The following is a 19,292-nucleotide window of genomic DNA, read 5'->3' as shown; positions in this document are numbered from 1 at the left end:
CTGCTTTTTTAGTGGTAGCTACTCTGAAGTTAGTGCAGCTGGCCAAAAAAAATAAAATGTTTGATATTCTCAGAACCACAGTATAATGCTGTTTGCTCACTGCCTGCCAGTATAAATTCCAGTGTCTACTAACTTCTGCAGTTTCTTTCAACTGAGGTATTACTAAAGTAATTCTTATACAACTTCATTTTTATAAGAAACAAACTATCTATTTGCAATTGCTTTGCAACTTCCCCTCCCCAGCTGTTAGGGATGGAGTGAAGAAAACATAGGAAGAAAATATAACAAAACAAAGCCCCCAAGTCTGCACAGATTTACAAAGGAATAAAATGGCAGGAAGACAATTATTTTTAGTGGCAACTCATGATTGTGGGGCCTTAATGTCTGTGATTTGCAGCTGGGCAAAGGCATTTACTTGCAGACAACTAACACACAATTCTAATTTTAAAATAATGTCAGTTTTTGCTCAAAGACTGTTTTTTTTTTTTACCATTCATACTCATGGTTAATTGCCTGAAGTGAAGTTTACAAAACAAGTCTTTCTTTTTTGCATTCTTTGAGGCCAACTGCTTTCAGTACATTAATCATGTTTTTAAAAAACAGTTTGAGGCCTGAAATCAATTGGAATGCACAATAACCTACTGTTGCAGTAGTACTCCTTACACAAATGCAGCAAATGAGTAAGACTACAACTAAGAGCTACAGAGCAGAGACAGCTCAAGAATAAACCACAGACCTTCTTCAACAATAAAGATTATTTATGACAGAAATATCAGAGCTGAAGTACAAATATAGCAATACCCAAGCTGCATCTGGTAGCAAGAAAATGTGGTAAAGAGGACAGGAATACAAGTATGCCTTGCCAACTTCTGCTGCAAATACTGTATTTCTCAGCAAATCAACTTAAATTTTAGTAGAATTGCATAAATAGTGAAATGTTAACTATGCCAGTTCAGACAATAAGAAAATGTGAGATTAGGTAAGATCCTATTGCACTACTCTTTGGCATAGGTGAACTATTTGGATGCTCCTTCCTCCCTTGAGGATAACAAGCAAAAATGAAGAATGTCAGAGTGATTTACAAATTACTCTGACAATCAGAAACTGAATAACAAATAAAAAACTACCCACTTTAAAAGTATGCCAACCACAGGAACACGTTTTCCATAAAGCTAGATTTCTTCATCAGAGTGAAATGTAGCCACCTAAACAATGATGACTTTATCTGATGACAAATAAGAAATGGTTCTGCTTTTCTTTTTGCACTCATTTTCAGGATGTACTCATAAAATCTTTGCTGCTATAGAGTATCTTCTGTTTTCATGTCTATTAACTTCCACTGATTATGACCTTAAGTTAAATTTCTTATGTAGCAGCAACAAAGTTGATGACTTTAAAATATTTATAGAAACTCATCATTTTGTTGCTGCTAAATGAAAGTAGCTGCCATCATAATAGTAACAATAATAACTTACCATAATAACTCTGCAAACAGAGCTTACAAGTGATCAACATAATTTTATCTTCCTCATTTCTGCAGTACCAATAGAAACAGAGCCACAGAAACACCCCTATGCTTAAAGCTGGGTATTTCTGGTGATATTTTGCTAGTAAGTATTCACTCTCTTCTCCTGCCCAATGATGAAATTGGTTTGTCATAAGTAGTTGGGATTTTCTTCCTGTGTTTGCAATCCACCCATTTTTCAGCATTTAAAATTTGACCAGACACATCACAGATTGAAATCAATCAAGTGCACTAAATTGGTTTTAAAGCTCCAGTTAGAGTCATCTGAATGTGTAAAGTCCCCTGTGATTATACAGTTAGTGACATGAATCACTGCTTGGATCCACACTGCTCAGACTCAAATTCCTGAAGTGCTATGGTTTTTAAATTGCTAATTTATGCCAACTAATTAACATTATTGACACTTACACTTGACAAAATTTTAACATGGTACACAAGATTGAGTTTATGATACAGGTAGGAGTTAATGGAAGTGGAAATGGAGGATATTCCATTTATTTTATGACATAATGCATTTTAAAGCATTCATCTGTGCAGCTTTCACAGTTTTAATGTAAGAACTCTAAAGATGTCTGCCTAATGTAGTTACAAAACATAAGAAATCCAAATTATTTTCTTTGGATTCTGGGGCAATGAAAAACACTTTATAGAGGGGAGGAAAATCATGAAATGTCACCAGTTTATAGTCACAACAATTAGATTTGAAGTGTAAAGAACTTTCCCATCTTTATAGCCCACATCACACAGAACTTACAAGATATCTAATAGCTAGTTGCACTAAGCTGCTAAAATCAATACTTTACATAATCTTAAAAATATGCAGCCTCTATTTAAAACAAACTTCAGTATGTTCTACATACTGCAGTCAGACAAGCTGCCAACATGGACATAAAGGTTCCATGCTGTCAAAAGCAGAAGAAACAGATCTTCAGCTACATTGAAGGGACAAATATGTATTTTTGTTTCACATATTTTGACTGCAAGAAGACAGACTTCTTGTTCTCTGAAGTTCAATTAGTCATTTCCTCTCAACTGGTAGTTACCCAATCTGAGCTCCATCATTCATGTCCCATCTGTTCATATGACACCTTAATAATAGCTCTATCCAAGAATATAAATCAGAGCTATGATACGCAGATTCATATCCTGTTAAAAGCTCAGCCCACATGGTCAAAAGTTTCAGAAAAGCATGGAAAAAAGGAATTTGAGATGTCTCAGTTGCACTTGCTCTCAGCAGCAAAGTCCAACCATGCAAAAAGCACCAGTCAATGGCAAATTCTTTCAGATTCTTTTGCATTTAATCTTTAAATGTTTCCCTTCTTCAGAGCGAATCCTGTGGCTTGTGTTTAAATCTCTGTCCATTCATCAAGGAAATCTATTTTTTTCCTAGCAGAAAGCAGCAGAATCTCATTGGGATGCACTGCACATGCTGCTACAACCTTGCTACTATTCATAACCCTTTTGCAATGTAGGGTTAGCAATGGCCTCCAGACACAGTAGGATCTTTCACAAGTAGAAGGGAAACACCATTTGGACCTCCATTAGACTGCAACAGCATTTTGAGGTGTATTAGCCTGAAAATAAAACTACATTTTTCTTTCATCAAGTAAACACAAAGATGATGTACCCTGGTGAGTGAACATGCCTGCAGAGAGTAAGGTCTGCTGTGCTGGTGCACCTCAGGTGTACACAGGTCCAAAACCTTACTGCTGTTCCCTGAAGAGAACAAATGCAAGCACCTGAGGCTGTACACAAACCCCAGCTTTCTTCTGGATGTAGAGAATCCATAGGTGAAGGGACCACCCAAAGCTGGATGACTCAGAACCCCAGAACCAGAGTTTCAGCAGTATCAGAATAGGCTTGGTTGGTACTTGACACCTTGTAAAGGTACCAAGCACCAGGCAAAGGTGCATTTGTACATTCTAACTACAGCAAACCTTGGAGAGAAACCTGAAGCAAGCAAAAAAACAGGTGAAGGAGCTAAGAAAGAAACCCAAAACTCCTGACAGAGCCCTCTGAAAGCTCTATCAGGAAAGCTCTGCCTCTAAAAGAACAGAAAGAATAATTTTTCAAACCTCAAAAAACGCAGAAAGAGTTCCTGGTTGTGTTGATGTCAAGAAGATTGGAATCAGCTTCGCAAAGCAGAAGGACAAGCAGATCTTTAAAATTTTATGCAGATGAGTTCATTGGAGAAACAGAAGGAAACTGAGGCTAAGCTCATGTGGCATATGCCATGGAGCCATACAAAAATAGTCTGCATCAGAAGGTTAATGCTAACACAGTTTTATAAAATGAGTTTCAGGGAAGAACAAACATTTAAATGAAAATAATTTCTATTTCTGCGCGTCTGGGTTCTATTTGGGTCACCCCTTTTGAAATGTCAGCACTATTAACCATGCAAACAATACAGCTAAAGTTTCTTCTATCAGTTATGGCCACTGCAGTAAGGTATTTTTGTAAGTAGAAAGAATCTCATTTTGAACCTCGCTCTTGGAGGAATATTGATTAACAACACACTGGAATCAAGGTCTCTACAACCAAGGATCCTACCAAGTCACACAGCTGGCGTTAGAGTTTTCTTATAACTATAGAAATATTTCGATAATATCTTCTCTAGAGAGTTGTGCTTTCTTACATGGTAGACTAAAAACTAAAGGGGTACAGCAATCCAATAAATCTGTTGCTTGCTTGTAAGGATAATTTAACTTCTTGATTGATTGTCAGCGGCTACTTATCCAGGAAAAACCACTATGAACTGCAGGTAGCTTTTTCAGAACAAACTCCTTCCCTTCTAAATGCATTTTCCAAGGCAAACAGTCAAAGCTGCAGCACTTCATTTTTTAAAACACTGAAAAATTTTGTTACTACTCAAGCAAATTAAAGCAGTTTTTTGTTAATGCAGGCTTTGGAACATGTTGTACAGAGGAAGCTTGAGTCTTTCTTTCACTGGTGTGGGTGTCCTGATATTCTTGGGATTCTCACCTACTCATGTGAGTCAGTTTTATATAACACTACAACATATAATTTACCTCCTACTCACAAGCCAACACTTCAGCACTAACATCTCAACCAAGGGTTATTTAAGGAATCTGAACTTAGAACATTTTTATATAAAACTGCGCAAGCAGCCATTACATTTGTGTGTCAGTAATCACAGCACGCAGTCCTAAAACTAGAACAAAGAGAGCTGACTCCCTTGCAACAATAATCAAGGGTGTTGCAGCAAAAATAATGCTCCAGAAGATGTAAGATATATCTTACCCTTGCTCCTGAACTACACTAGGTATTTAAAAAAACCTTAAGTAATAAAACCCCAACCTTTGATTTAACATAAGATGCACTAAATTGCCACATCTGCATTGTTAATGATTCTGAAAAGGAGTGTAGAGGAGAATCATTGTTGCATCTTATGCTTTTCTCCAACATTCCTCTACATGTGACTGAAAAACCCACCTAAAATGTTTTATTAGTATTTGAAAGCTCTCAGACCATGTGTTCTGGTATTTTAGCTTTGGCAAAGATGTATGGAATAACACATAACAAAGTGGTCAAGTTGAAGGTGAAGCTCAGACACTTCAATAGGTTTTTAGAATATATTAATGGAACTGTTAGGTTAGAAAAACTTCCAGCCAAGAAGACACCCAACACTGACAGTGAAAACTCCTCATCTATTTAGTCACTGGCTTCATAGACAAATGGGTTCAGCAGCTGACTCAGTGCAAGAAGACAGAATAACTTCAACTATTTTCAGCTCCTGATAATCGAGGCTGCAAATGTTAACCTTGCTGTTAACTGGCATGACTGAAATACCTGTGAACAGTAGTAGAAACCTTCCTTAGTGTGCAGTCTACTGGCTTTCAATGAAATGGAGATACTTATCACTACTTTCCCAATAAACTCTGCATTCCCTGGTGATCTGGGGCACTTTTCCCTTGTGCCTATGTTCTTCCTCTCCTTCCAACTTGCATTAAATCAGTCAGAGTATGACTCATTTACGGCCTTATTTCTATTTACTCTCATTAAAGTGATTTGTCTCACACTCAGAACTGCTCCCTCCCCTTTGTCCTCTCCTGGGTGCTGTGGTTAAATACCAACTTCTCATCATGGATTCCCACACTGCAAACCTTCCCTGAACAGCTAACACCAAATCATTTCCCCTTTCCCCTCCCTCTATCACAGCTGACAACCTACTACCCACACTTGTAATCTTTATCTCTCTTGGTTCTCCTCTTCCATTCTAACAGATTGTGCCCTTCATTTCTAAAATCTGCATTTTCTTCTCTATTCCTGCTGCTACAAGTCCACATTTAAACCCAGGTAAATTCTTATATTTCCACCTTTCTTTTTTTTTCTGTTCTTAAGTATTCCTTTTTTCTTTTTCACCCCACATAGCTCCTTTCCTGAATTATATTCTAGATTCACTTACTGACAATGCATTTTTTGTTCTATTTGAATTGCTTCCCAGTTCCTCCAGCATCACTTCCAAACAAGCTTCCCTGGCTACGAAAGCTGTGCAGAATTTGGCTCCGTCTCTCATTCATACTTCCTGCATCTGAACCTCATTCTGTGAGCTAGCATCTTCATTTATTCATCCCTCTCTTCCTTGGCACTTCTCAAATGTGAGATGTACTCTGAATCATTACAAACCAACGTCTTAAAAAAAATGAAATCTTTCTTCAACCCTCAGAGCTGAAATGTATTAACTGTTTGATCCTCTCCATATTCACTAAATAGCAATCCCATTCTTGTTCCCCAGAGATTACTTCTGTGCTTTGTTCTCTGAGACTGGAGATAACTGCTCACCTGTTATAATGCAGGTTTAAGGACCCACATTTATCACAAAATTGTAATAATTTTATACATCTGAATTGCTGAATATATTGGAATAAAAGGTGATTTCTTTCTTACTCTAGCAAGAGACTTCTGCCTTGTTTCAAACAGCTCTTTCAGGCTATCTAACTACAAACCACTGAGACTAGAGACAGAAACCAAAAAAGAGTTACAATTATTTTTCTTCCAATCTGAACTCTGATCTCAAGTTCTACAAATAATGGAGACTCGTTGATGGCACTTGATCTGCAAGCCACCAAATACAAACTAAAATGTAATATTTGAAGAAATACTCATAGACATGTGTATTTAATAAAAAAATAAAAAAAAAAGTGAAGGTAATTTCTTTTTCTAACATGCAAATTTAAGTAATTTGGCTTTTACTGAAGTCAGTGTAACTGGAAAAAAATTAAACCATAGCCTGTAAAATATTTTTCTAAGTGTTCCTTTAAACCATGCAGCTGATTTTGAAAAAAAATATTAGACAATGGTAAAAAGCAGATTGATCTTACATTTAATCACAACATTGACTTGCAGAAACCTATGACCTTTCAAACAAAGGACAGAAAAATTAGATATAGACAGTAAGAGATATATAGACATGCAGCTAGGCTTAGTGCTTCAAAATGGAATTTTGACAAATTGAAAGACAAATCTATTTTCTTATTCATAGCTACTATCAAAGATAAGAAACTGAAGAATAGGAATACACTGAAAGAGCAAATCAACCAGTAATCATAGATCAAAAATAGCAAAGGTAAAAGCAAAGTAAAACAAAAGCTCTGCTAACTTAAAAAGGCAATACAAGACAGAAAGCAACAATTGCATTGTACAGAAGGAGAAAGAAAGATTAATAGACAACATAAAACCCAGAAGCAAACTCAGTAATGATGACAAAAGTAAGAGTGAAAGTGAAAAATAGTTATAGAAAAGTGTAAGACAAAAGGGCCTAATGCTCTAGCAGTAACTAAAATGTGCATGGGAGTGCATGGACTGAACATATTTTTTCTTATTCCATCAGCCTCCAAAATCCAAAACTATAGCTGCCTTAGACACCCAACTCAAATGGAAATTATACCTTTCATACTACTCAAGAGATAATACATCCTGGAAAGTTAAAGAAATTTGTGTAGAAATTTGCATAAGAATTTAAATAGGACTTGTATCAGAAATTCCTCACCCTACAAAGGGCTGTGCCTGGGAATTCCAAACATTTCTATTTGCTTCTTGCCCAAGAGCTGCCATTTCTATGGTCCAGCTGCTAAAACCTCAGCAGACTGTATATCCTGTGCCTCTCTACTGAAGAAATCTTTCAGCTGTGTTCATAAACTTTGTGGAAATTATGATTTGAACCTTTAGTTTTCTGGTCTACTTTGAAGATGGGAGAGGGGGAATTAATTTCTACAAAGACTTATAATTTTTGAAGGAATAGTCTGGTTTAATTAACAAAGAGTTAACTAACTATGTATTCCTCCTGTGTAACTTGCTAGAGATCAGAGACACAGTCAATGGGAAAAAGTACTGTTTTAAAGTGTAGGCAACTGTCTCAGTATTGTAACAGAGGACATTCACACTCTATTCTCCAATGATTTCACTGCCATAATGGTTCTCTGTAGCCCATTATCCAAAACATATTAAACACTATAAAACTTTTTCTTACTCTAGATAGGGACTGCCTAACAAAACAAATGCCCTTGCATTAAAACTGATGCATTAAAACATGTGTTCTTAATGGCAGATGTGAACTCTGCAACATCATGATATTGCCATCCATGGTCATTTAATTTTTTTACTGTGTCTAACAGCATGTATGGGAGATTAAAAATCATATGCTCCTGAATATATAATATATTACCTCTCAGACTCACAGAGGAAACAAGATCACCCCAGTAAAACAGTTAAAGCATACAATTATAATGAAACCACTTGTTTCAATGGTAGTAAATATCTCCAAGTCCTCCTTTGCATCCAGCTTAAACAAATTGTTCTGCCAACATGCCTAGAAAGAAATATATCTGTGTGTCTGAAGGCATCTTTTACAGATACCATCTACAAGACAAGCAATGCTAAATAATGATGCTTGCAAATCACATGCTGACAGCTTTTATTACAAAACTTGATAAAGCATTTAGTGATATCCAGTAGCATGAGAGCTAAATTTCAAACAACAGCATGCCTCTTTTACAGTGTATTCAGGTGAACAAATTGTTTGTTATCATCACACACTCCTGTAAAGAGAGGATATAAAGCAAGAATAGATGGTTCAAAGAATCATGACTTTCCAAGTATGATATTACTGAACAGCAGCAGTAAAAATCAGTAATATTCAAAGAGAGATGCAAGCTCAAATGAGATTGAACACCATCCTTATCAACACTATTGAGTTACTTGCACATTATCTCTGTGTCTTGGATATTTTACCCATATTTTACCCTGGATATTTTACCCATATTTTTCCACCATTTTTTCCAGAGCATTGTGCTTCAACACATCTCTTCACTAACTTGGTGACCTCTCAGTTCTACCCTGAGTTCTTAGGAAATGGGGATTTGTCCACATCTGCCCAAACATGACCAAGAACCAGCAGAGAGCAGAGAATTGCTCACTTCCGCTTCCCAACAGCACACACTCATCTGACCCCAACAACCCTCAGTATTTCCTGAGCCTATTGTTAACAGGTCACATTCCTGGAAGGGACAAGTTGGTTGGTTTTTATTTCAGAGGCAGTTTAAAGCACACACAAATAAATAAATACACATTATTGCTGGTTTTAAAAGTAACTTACACCTTCACTGAAAGAAAATCACAAAAATGAAAAAGTCTTCATGGATGTAAGTTGTGTGCACCCAGCTTTTCTGCACATTAATGTTTGAGGCTACAAATAATGACTATGAATTGTATCCATCCGTAGGCAGCCATTCTAAAGTGCATGTATGCAGAATAATCTCTAGGAAGGAATAAGCAGCCAGTCAGTTTTTCACCTTTAAGGCATGTTTGTGAGATAAAAGGTGTGTTAGCTTATGTTGAAACACACATTGTCTTGCTGGTTCTAGAACTGTCATTTCCTAGAAAAGTGTTAGGCAGTCTCTTTTAAATGAGATAATGCCTTTGGAGCATCTACTGGAAAACCCTCTGATTCATTTACCAATGAATCAAAAATACAAACCACAACAGCATATTTATTTTATGCTTTGGGAAGAGACAAGGGAATTAACAGCTCACTCCCAGCCCTTCCATGCAAAAAGTAAGAGTTTGTTCTAATAAAAAGTCCCTTTTCATGCTGGGTTCTTGTCTAATCTAAGATGATATTAATTGAATCTCTTCAGCCAACACTTGCTCTACACCAGTTTCCTTTCCACTACAGCAAAGCATGGATTGAGTGATGCCTGTGAAGGGAGTGCATAGCCTGGGGGAAGAAGAATGATGTGCAGAGATGCACATATTGCTCACTTCAAGTCCTATGCTTATATATTTTTTAAAATTAGAAAAGACACTTCTACAGAAAATATACCACTGGGAATACTGAAAGAAGGTTTAAATCATTATGGAGTACACAAAAGGGAAAGACTTCTGAGAGGCAAGGGCTGACAAACTAATAAGAAAACTCAGCTACAAGTATACCAGAGGCTCTTGTTCTTGTTTTGGACAAGAAGAGAAATAGATCTGCATCAGCAAGGGGCAGATTTAAAAAACACTCCTTGGGAAAGTTTGACTTAACACACTTTACTTTATATAGAAGCTAGCTGAGAGTGTGCACACAATTCCTCAATGTGACCCATCTTACAGACAGAATTTGCTGTGCCAAGCAGCAAGATTTCTTGCAATCACGATGAACATTATTTCATATGCATGTCACATGAGAACCACCACTGCTGGGTTATGCAAAACTCTTGTTAGTGAAAGACCTAATGAAAAAAATGAACATAAACCTGTAACCTTAATGAAAAATATAGAATTCCTTCCATGACAGAGTCATTACAATTGGTATTGCAAACCATTCTGAACACTTACTGCAGGCAAAAAGAAGAAAGAAACATCTGATAAAAATTTATCCAGTCCTACAGTTAAGCTGCTTCCCAAGGAATCTCTATATTATACAACAGCCTGGAGAAGATTATGCCACTTTCAAATACATCCATTAGCCTACCCTAATTAAATGTGTAGTTTCTTTAATTTTAATGGCTTCTGTTCTTTCACTATTTGTACACACAAATGTACACCTCAATTGCATATTCCATGGCAGGCAAGGGCTTTGGATTTATTAAATTCAACTCTAACACAGGCTTTGCTGTGTGTTCTACCAAAGTCTTAGCTATCTGTTAAAATTATATCCACCCATTCTCAGTCTGTGCAGCAAGAAAGTGTCTGATATGGCTGGTGGTCACGAGAAGTTAATGCCAATTCAGCATAAAGCATATCAAATCTCAGGCTCTCATGTAAAGGGCTGGACTCATCTTTCTGTTCTGCTACTGAAACCGGCAGCATAAAACAGATGGTTTGTTCATTCCCTGAGACAGCACTGCTAAAGGGTTTTGGCCAAAGGAAAAGAATCAAAGAGAAAAAAACACAGAGATTTTAATTGATTAAAAGTTCCATGTAATTCCAAGAACTGCTGATAAAAATTTCCTTTCTAATTTTTCACCTTTAGAGGGAAAGATGTACATTTCTTTTCCCCTGAGAACAATCACAAACATCAGCAAGCAACCCCCTTAGGCCCTCAGCCTCTCCTTCTCAGCAAGATGCTGAAATAATCAGGAACTAATTTCATCCATCTTTCCCACACAGGCTACAGTAATTCTATTTGTGCCAGACCTCCCCAACATCATTTCTTTCCAAAACAACAGCACACAGTGGTTTCACAGCTTTAGGCTGCAATTGCCCACATTTCCTAAAATTTATAAATGTGGAAATAGCATTTCCCCCTCTCCTTTTTGACCCTGTAACTCCCTAACAGGTTCTTACTCAGCAAAATATTTCCAGCCTCTGCTGCATAAACTGTGTTTTTTTGATTTACCAGGTACTTAATTGTTGAATGCCTATGCCATCAGCTGCTGCACTGGCTAACTGAGCACTGTGCAAGGCTTCTCCTGCTCTGCTGCTGCAGCTCAGTGAGCTCCAGAACACCCTGATTACACTCCAGAATTATACCAAATTTAAAATAGAAAACCACACAGATGCATCAAGATCTGTTAGTCATTCCCTTAACAGCTCTACCATGCCATTAAAAACTAAAGAATCAAATGTGAATTAACTTATTTTAGGAATTCTCCATTAACATAACAAAAATGATGGTCCTACTGATATCAACCTCCTTTCACATGAGAACTTTGATACTACAACTCTCTTTTGCATAATGCATTATTAAACCTCTTCATCCTCTTTGGAAAAAACCTCCACAACTCATTTTTAACCATGTTACCTTTACAGTTTATTAAAGATTTCTGCAACATAACTCACCTAAGACTGCTGGTATTGAATAACCTTTGTAAAAAATGTTTACCTAAAGTAATTAATTTTAGCATCATGTTCTTACTTACAACCATAGAAACGTAATATGATTTTTCTACCTAATGTCTGCATACTTTATTGTCACATCAATCTTTAGCATGCGAAGCAATAAGTTGGATACAATAATCTTACCTGCCACTTCTCTGAAGTGCAAATATGATGCCCTTTTCCTGAAAAGGAAGCAGCTTCTTTCTCAGTCTTTCAGGTAGGAAGGACAGCTTTGCATCAACATCCTCTAACTGAGAGGCTTTGAGTGAAGCTGTTTCCTGGAGAGCACTGGCCATGCTGAACCAGAGGGGAAACAAAAGAGAAAGAAGATATCTTACCTACATGGCAGAATAGAGAATAAAGCTTGATAGAACAATACTCATCACTTCATCTTGAAATAATCAATATCTACACAGCTTTCCTAGAGTTTTGAGAATTGTCTCTGGAAAGCACAAAATTGTGCAGATGCTGGAGGAAGAGTCCCTCACCTCAATATCCATAAAATATTCTAACTATTCCAGGATGAAGAGGGCAGCATGTGTCTCTCCCTTTACACTATGAAATAATTATTTTAGCAAACACCCTATTCATGAAAGGAAGTTATTTGCTATTCAAATCGAGCTTACTCATGGACACCGAAATACAACTCTTTTAGTAACATTTTTCAGAAGAGTTCCATGAAAAATTGATTATTTAACTTCTGATGATAGAACTAACAATACTTAAAGTTTTTAATCCTAAACATTAAATCAGAAAAAAAAGGGGGAAATATGCCCATTTTAGGAGAGGTGGGGAAAAAAAAAAAAGGAAAAATCAGTGAAGAACTTTATTTCCCTAAGAAAGAAACAATCTTAAACCACAGAACTAATCAATAAAAATTCTCATGGTGTGCTTAAAGATGAGCCTCCAGGCAAGTTCCATGACATTCTCATTGGGGAAGAATTGAACAGGGTAACACTGGGACTTCCAGGCATTCCTTCTTGGGACTCCACTACCACTTCTACAAAGAAGGGGTGTTCAAAACACAACCATTGTGACATACCATTCTGCTGGGCAATGAGGGAAGAATAGTGAATTTCAATTTATAATACTGACCAACACACAAAAGTTGGGACATGAGCCTTGTATTGACCGTGGCAATTTTATCCTCCATTTTCCCAAGTGGAATGTTTGGTATAGCTTTACAGAAACAATATTCCTATACCTTGGGCCTCTGGAACACTCAGCAGCATATCAAAGTACTGTGGTGAGTACCAGGCTCTTTCATGCATATCCACCACAGAGCTTTGCTTAACAGAAGATGGAAAGCCCCTGTGTGCCCAAGACAAGCACTTCCCAGAAAAAAAATCATAAAGCTCCAGTAAATAAATACCTGCTTCTGCTCTCAAATGAGCAAACATGAATGTTTCAATTCTAACTGTTGGGAAAATAACCATAATCACTTCAGTTCTATCACAATATTTTCCAATGCACATTTTTTCCTTTAAAAGTTGATTAAGGAATGGTACTTCAGACTGCTGGCAAACAAACAAAAACTAAAGACAAAAACTAAAACATTTCTGTAGAGCCACACAAGTCAACAATGCTGCAGGATTGGTGGGCCCAAAGCTGTTCAACGCTCAGTTCTGAGATTCACCTCTAAAGAAAATTTGTGACTCATTTTCTTTGATAATTTTCCATTCTATAAATGCAGAGATAATGATGTACTTGTGATCAGCTCCCTACATAGCTTGTTGTGAGTGACAATATGAGAATGAAATGTTAACATAATTAACTTTCTGTTGAACAAGATCATGACAAGATCCTTTCACTGAAACACTGAATAGGAACCATGCAGCTTCAGAAACACAGATCTGAATTAAAGGAGGTACATGAGTCATCAGTACATAGCAATACTACAATGAAAAATGTTACTGCATCAGTCATTAACATGGTTAAAACTGACTTACTTTGCAATCTTAGAAAGGAGCAAAACAAAAAGCACTAACTACCAGATATGTACAAGTTTTTGTTTAGTTTTTTTCTCAAGGTAAATGATTGAATAAGTGAATGGTGAATAATTACAGACTAGGTGAATAATTAAAGAATTCCACATGGGGTGAACAATGGCTATTAAAAAATATACAATGATTGTGGCAGTGGTGGACATGTATGTTTTGAGACAGAGTACTTATGTACACAGTGTAGAAATGTCAAGAAATAAAAATAATCTGTTTTAGAAAAGAATTTAATCAGTGTAGCAGAAGACCAGTTTGTATCTGTTGTTCTAGTCCTTGCAGATTTAGAAGATGCAAGGGGAGAAATAAAGACCAGTGCATGTATTCTCTGACTACAACTGTTCATGGCTTTTTCTGTGTCCTTAATGTGCTGTAATACAGATCACATTGACCTTCCCACATCTCCAGATCACCAGTTCTGGAGCTTCATTTTTTTTCAGACAGAATAGACCCAAAAGATTTTGTGTGGAGACCTAGCTTTTCATTCAGAGATTTCATTCAGCTGCACAAGTCTCACAAGTTAAAAAACTCAAACTCTGAAGTATTTACTCAAGTATTTTAAAGGAAATCAGGGATGAAAAATTTGAATTACTTAACTCAGTAACTATTAATCTAAAGTTGTTTAAGTATCTCAGGACTAGATAGTGGAAAATGATCCCAGCTTTTAAAAGCAGGGATGAGGAAGATTCATGGACCTACATCATGATTCATTCATAGGGCATAAAAAAACATGAAGTGAAGAACCGATGCATATCAGGATAAATGCTTTTATTTGGTGAAGTCACCATGTGTTTTGTAAAAGTGATTCCCATTTTTCCAATCTGATGAAGTTTTTTTGAAAGGGCTCTGCAACAATGTACTTATAAACTATTTGATGCAATTCCCACTACTTTTCAAAACTGAATTAAAACAGAATAAATTTTATAAACATATTTGCAAAGTATCTATAATTTCCAGGAAAACTTTTGAAAAAGTCTCTAACTTCCAAGAAAACTGAGCTGCCATATAAAAAAATTGCACTGAAACTTTTTTTTTTAAATTCAAGAAAGTAGATAGTTCATACACAAGAGAAACAACAACGGCATTTCCAAGTAATCTGCTCCAACTTCTGTCATGTTCAATCAATCATAAATTATCTGGAAAACTAACTAGCTACTGAGGGATAAGGGCAATGCAAACAATAAAACAAAATTTGAAAAAACCCAACGTTGAATTTCTTTCTAATCACTGCTAGTGCACTATAGGCACTAGCAATGATTATACTGCACTGCATTATAGGCCCTTATCCTTCCAGAGGCAGCAACTGAGACCCAGCTTGTTGAGGATATTACCCCTGGGGCTGTTTCTTCATTGCAAAGTTGGGTGCAAGACCAATGACAAGTTCAAGGACTACTTTAAGTTTTCCAATAGCTGTTTGTCAACACAAGCTGATTACATAATATAAACCCACTGCTTATTTTTACAGGCCACTAAGTATAGCCCTTTAATGCAGCTCAGCAGCACGTGCCTAAGACAAATGAGTCTTTCCACTAAGGGTTTTGCTTCATAAACTTCCTCTTGATGGACTTAACTGCTCCATATTGAACTGCGTGTTCAATAAAACTTAATAGGGAATTCAAGGCTCTAAGAACATCTTGGCTGATTGATTAATCAACTATTTCACAGAATTGTTTGGGTTGGAAAGGAGCTCTGGAGATCATCATGTCCAACTCCCCTGTCAAGGCAGGGTCACCTGGAGCAGGTAACACAGGAACATATCCAGGTGGCTTTGGAATGTCTCCAGAGAAGGAAAATCCACGAACTCCTTGGGCAGCTGTCCCAGTGCTCTGCCATCTTTGTAAAGAAGTTTTCCCTCAGGCTGAGGGGAAACTTCTGCTTCCTTTTATGGCTGTTGCTCCTCATCCTGCTGATGGGCACCACCGAAAACAATCTGGCACCGTCCTGTTGGCACCCACCTTTGAGATATTAATGTGCATAATGAGATCCCCTCTCAGTCTTCTCTTCTCCAGACTAAACAGGCCCAGCCCTTGCAGTCCCTCCTCATAAGAGAGATGCTCCAGATCCCTCATCACCTTTGTGGCCTCTGCTGGACCCTCACCAGTAGCTCCTTGTCTTTCTTGTTCTGAGAAGCCACCAGTAGGATAACAAAGAATTGAAAATCTACCCATCAGAACACAGCATTTTAAAGAACTGCATACAAGAGAAAGCAATCAGATGGAGCAAAGGACACCACACAGTTCTTCAGCACAGAACAGTTTTTCCACAGGCAGCTGTACCGTGCTGGAGGGAAGCACACACCTCAACACATGCCTGGAGGCAAGTATTTTATTTTACTTACGCAAGTCCCTGCAGCTGCAATCGCAGAATTACCTGAGCTCACCATGCGACGACCCAGCAGCAGCAACCGCAAGAAGTGAAACCTGTCACAAACACGGGCTGGTGACAAACAGCAGTCACCTGGCAGCTGGTCCCCGTCTGGCGACCGACCCCGAGCGCGTCCCACCCCGGGCACCCCCTCACGGCCGCGGGCTCCGCGCTCGAACGACCGCCGGGAAGTGACGCATGACCAGAGGTCACGGACGGGAAGCGCTTTTGGGCCCGGGGACCGCTTTTCCCTTAGTTTTTATCTTCCCCGTCCTTCTCGCCTCTGGCCCCGTTTACCCAAGAGCGAGTTAAAAATCATCTTCCCGCCCGGCTGTACGTTGTGCCGGTCCCTGATCCGGAGCGGGCGGGCTGAGGGAGCTGGAGGGGCGGGAAGGGGGAAGCGAGGCTGGGAACGGAGGGAGGCGAGGATGGCGCTGTAAGGGCCGGGCTGGACGGGGCAGTGCTGCCGGCTCTCGGGGTTGGGAAGAACGGTGACGGCCAGGAGAGCTAGAGATTGCCCGGACAAGCCCCGACTACAGATCCCAGCCCGCCCCGCCAGGGTGCGGGCGCCGTGCGGCTGCGGGAGCGCTGGCGCGGGGACCGAGCGGAATCGTGGAGCTGCTGCTCGGGATACACCACACGGCCGAGACCAGGGGAGCAGTTCAGGCGCGGGTAAAGAGGGAAAGTAACCAGAGCACGGGGCGGAGGCCGCTAAGATCCCGCACTGCCACAGCCGCGGCATCGCTGGGTCTGCCCGCGGCCATGGGCTGCACGCAAAGGGCGGACCTTGCGGTGCCGGTTTGCCGCTCCTACTGGTGCTCCCGGATGTCTGTCAAGGAGGCCGTGCCCTCTGATTGGTCGCCGCCTTCCGGGCGGGCTCGGCTTCGCGTAAGCGCCGAGCGGCACCACTCCGCGGCAGCGCCGGGGGCAGGGCGCCGCAACGCTTATTGGTCCGCGGGGCTGTCCATCAGTAGCGCCCCGCGCAGCCATTGGTGGTGGCAGTCTGGGGGTGGAGCCTCTCTCCCCGCCGCGGCAGCAGCAGGAGGAACCCGAGCGGCGCTCGGCGCTGGGTTCGGCGCCCCTCGTGTGTGAGGAGTCGCCACCCGCCGGGCGCGGCGTCCCGGGAAGGAGCCCGGGTACGAGCCCGGGAAGGAGCGCTCCGCCCCGGTGAGGAGCCCAGGATGCCGCCGGGGAAGGCGCTTAGGCGGGTGGGGGTCGCAGTGCGCTGAGGGAGGAGGGGGGGCCGCGCCCGCAGTGCGCAGAGCGGGGGCAGCGCTGAGGGAGGGGGGGGGTGCGGCCGCGGGGCTGGTGGGTGCAGCCCGGCCGGGGGGTCACGGTCCGGCGGGACCATCCCGGCCCTTCCCCTTCCTAATATAGCCAGGGCTGGCCGGAGTGGGACACAGGGCTCTTCATCTATTATGTTTTCATTTTCTTAAAATTTCTGCCGCATGTTGGATAATTTTGCATGTGGGTATATCTACCATATTGTAGTGTAAAGTGTAAGTAGACTTTAGAGCAAACTACGTCACGGCCTGGTTTTTGCCATCTCTTTTCAAAACGTTTTAAAATGAGTTTTCAGCACCGAAGAAGGGTTTCACTTTATGAGGAAGGTGGAACGAGATAGAAAAAGAAATGAAGAATAGCTGTTTCTTACATGGGGTCTAGGAATTATTCAGATTATTCACGTGAAGAGATTTGCACGCATCCTACAAGTTGATGGATTTGTGTGATGTCCATAGAAAGCTGGATTAGGAGGTGATAGAAAAAAACCAAAAAGAGTGGTGCACGCTTTGCTTTGGGTGCATTGCCACATAGTACAGTCTGCCTTAGTGTTTGTTATTTTGGAGTGGTTTTGCTGATATTCTTTATTTTTAAATTTTGATGCCCCCTTCTCATTGACCTGAAACCGAAGAGATCTTGTATGCCCAAAACAGAATAGGGAATGTGTTGGATTTTTTCTCTTGCAGCGTCTAACACTGTCCTTTTTCCACTGAGGTTTTAACCTGCAATTTTTAATGGGGTTGCTTTCTCACGTCTTGTCTTCCACAAGGAGTAATGTATTTGAGACATGCTCTTTGGCTGAATATTAAGCAGCAATTTTACAGAGCAGTATGTCTTGTGAATGTTAGATTAGGAATATTTATTTACTGTTGAAAGCTAAAATGAAGTTCTGATTATTTTTCAAAATTTTTTTTCCAAATAATTTTCTATTCAGGAGAAAGAAATAGCAATGGAAACACATTTTCTTTGACAGTCTTCCATTGGCTTGGCATGCACCTGATATTAAGCCTTTGTTTTGCAGTAAGTACTGTGATGTCAAGGGTTTGAGTATTTTGTAGAAATTAAGTAATTTATTGCTTCTCAATTTACCGAAGTCCCAATGGCTAAAGTAATGTTAAGATGTGTGTCCATTTAAATCTTGGAAGATCAAAAATATAGTACTTGTATTTGCACGTCTTGGCCACTCTTTATTCTAGAAAACTATAAATTGCTGTCAAGATCAACTAGTACTTTTTTCGTGAGTAAAACCAGATTTGACTAAATATCAGTAATTTTGAGGGGTGTGCAGTGTACTGGGTTAGGTTTGTCAGCAGTACTCCAGAAACTATTTATTAAAGATTTGGGAAGGGTCAGCCACTAAATCTGCTGCAGTGGTTGTCTGTATTTTAAATTTGGGTGTCTGTTAGGAGGAATAAAGGAAAAGTGGAGGAGACAGAGCAACGTAGCAGTACCATTCTCATCTTAAACACAATTCTGCCTCTGCCTTTTTTCTTTTAACTGAGGTTAAGTTTTTGGCTTTCATTTCTTCTCCTGTTTCAGTATATTTGCCTTACACCATAGTCTTTATTTTGTATTGCTTGGTTTAAGTCTGTCTGTGAAAGTGCTTCAAACCAACTGAATGGTTTCGATCGAGTGCTCTAGGCTCAGCTCTGGGTACAACGTAAATGCCGTGGGTTTGGGGTTTATTCAGTTGAAAGTCCGTTTGCTACAGTGGCCTCTGTTAATTCAACATCATGTCTTTGTATCACCACTTTCACAAACCTACTTCTCCCCAGAGTTAATTTGACTAAGAGATGTAG

General features: G+C 39.5%; 2 protein-coding genes across 8 annotated transcripts in view; one reads left to right on the top strand and one right to left on the bottom strand.

Annotated features, from left to right (window-relative positions):
* Positions 1 to 16,404, bottom strand: part of ZRANB3 (zinc finger RANBP2-type containing 3) — a 40,463-nt gene extending 24,059 nt beyond the window's left edge. For 2 of the 3 annotated variants that reach the window (XM_030241299.2, XM_030241298.2), the window contains exons 1-2: positions 16,219 to 16,402; positions 11,996 to 12,148 (exon numbers count right to left, since the gene is read on the bottom strand). In XM_030241299.2, the coding sequence (XP_030097159.2) occupies positions 11,996 to 12,147 (152 nt within the window). In that variant the 5' untranslated portion in view covers position 12,148; positions 16,219 to 16,402. Of the gene's footprint in view, positions 1 to 11,995; positions 12,149 to 16,218 lie in introns of all 3 variants that reach the window. The other variant, XM_018911263.3, reaches the window with a different exon arrangement.
* An 831-nt stretch (positions 16,405 to 17,235) lies between these two features.
* The window catches only part of R3HDM1 (R3H domain containing 1), a 79,692-nt gene continuing 77,635 nt past the window's right edge, over positions 17,236 to 19,292 (top strand). For all 5 annotated transcript variants that reach the window (XM_050976894.1, XM_050976887.1, XM_050976888.1 and 2 more), the window contains exon 1: positions 17,236 to 17,379. The gene's annotated coding sequence lies outside the window, so the exon portion shown is untranslated. The remainder of the gene's footprint in view (positions 17,380 to 19,292) is intronic.

This window comes from Serinus canaria, chromosome 7, assembly GCF_022539315.1.
Source record: "Serinus canaria isolate serCan28SL12 chromosome 7, serCan2020, whole genome shotgun sequence".
NCBI lineage: Eukaryota > Metazoa > Chordata > Aves > Passeriformes > Fringillidae > Serinus > Serinus canaria.
Note: the sequence above shows the minus strand (reverse complement) of the source record. Positions and strands in the feature narration are given on the sequence as shown.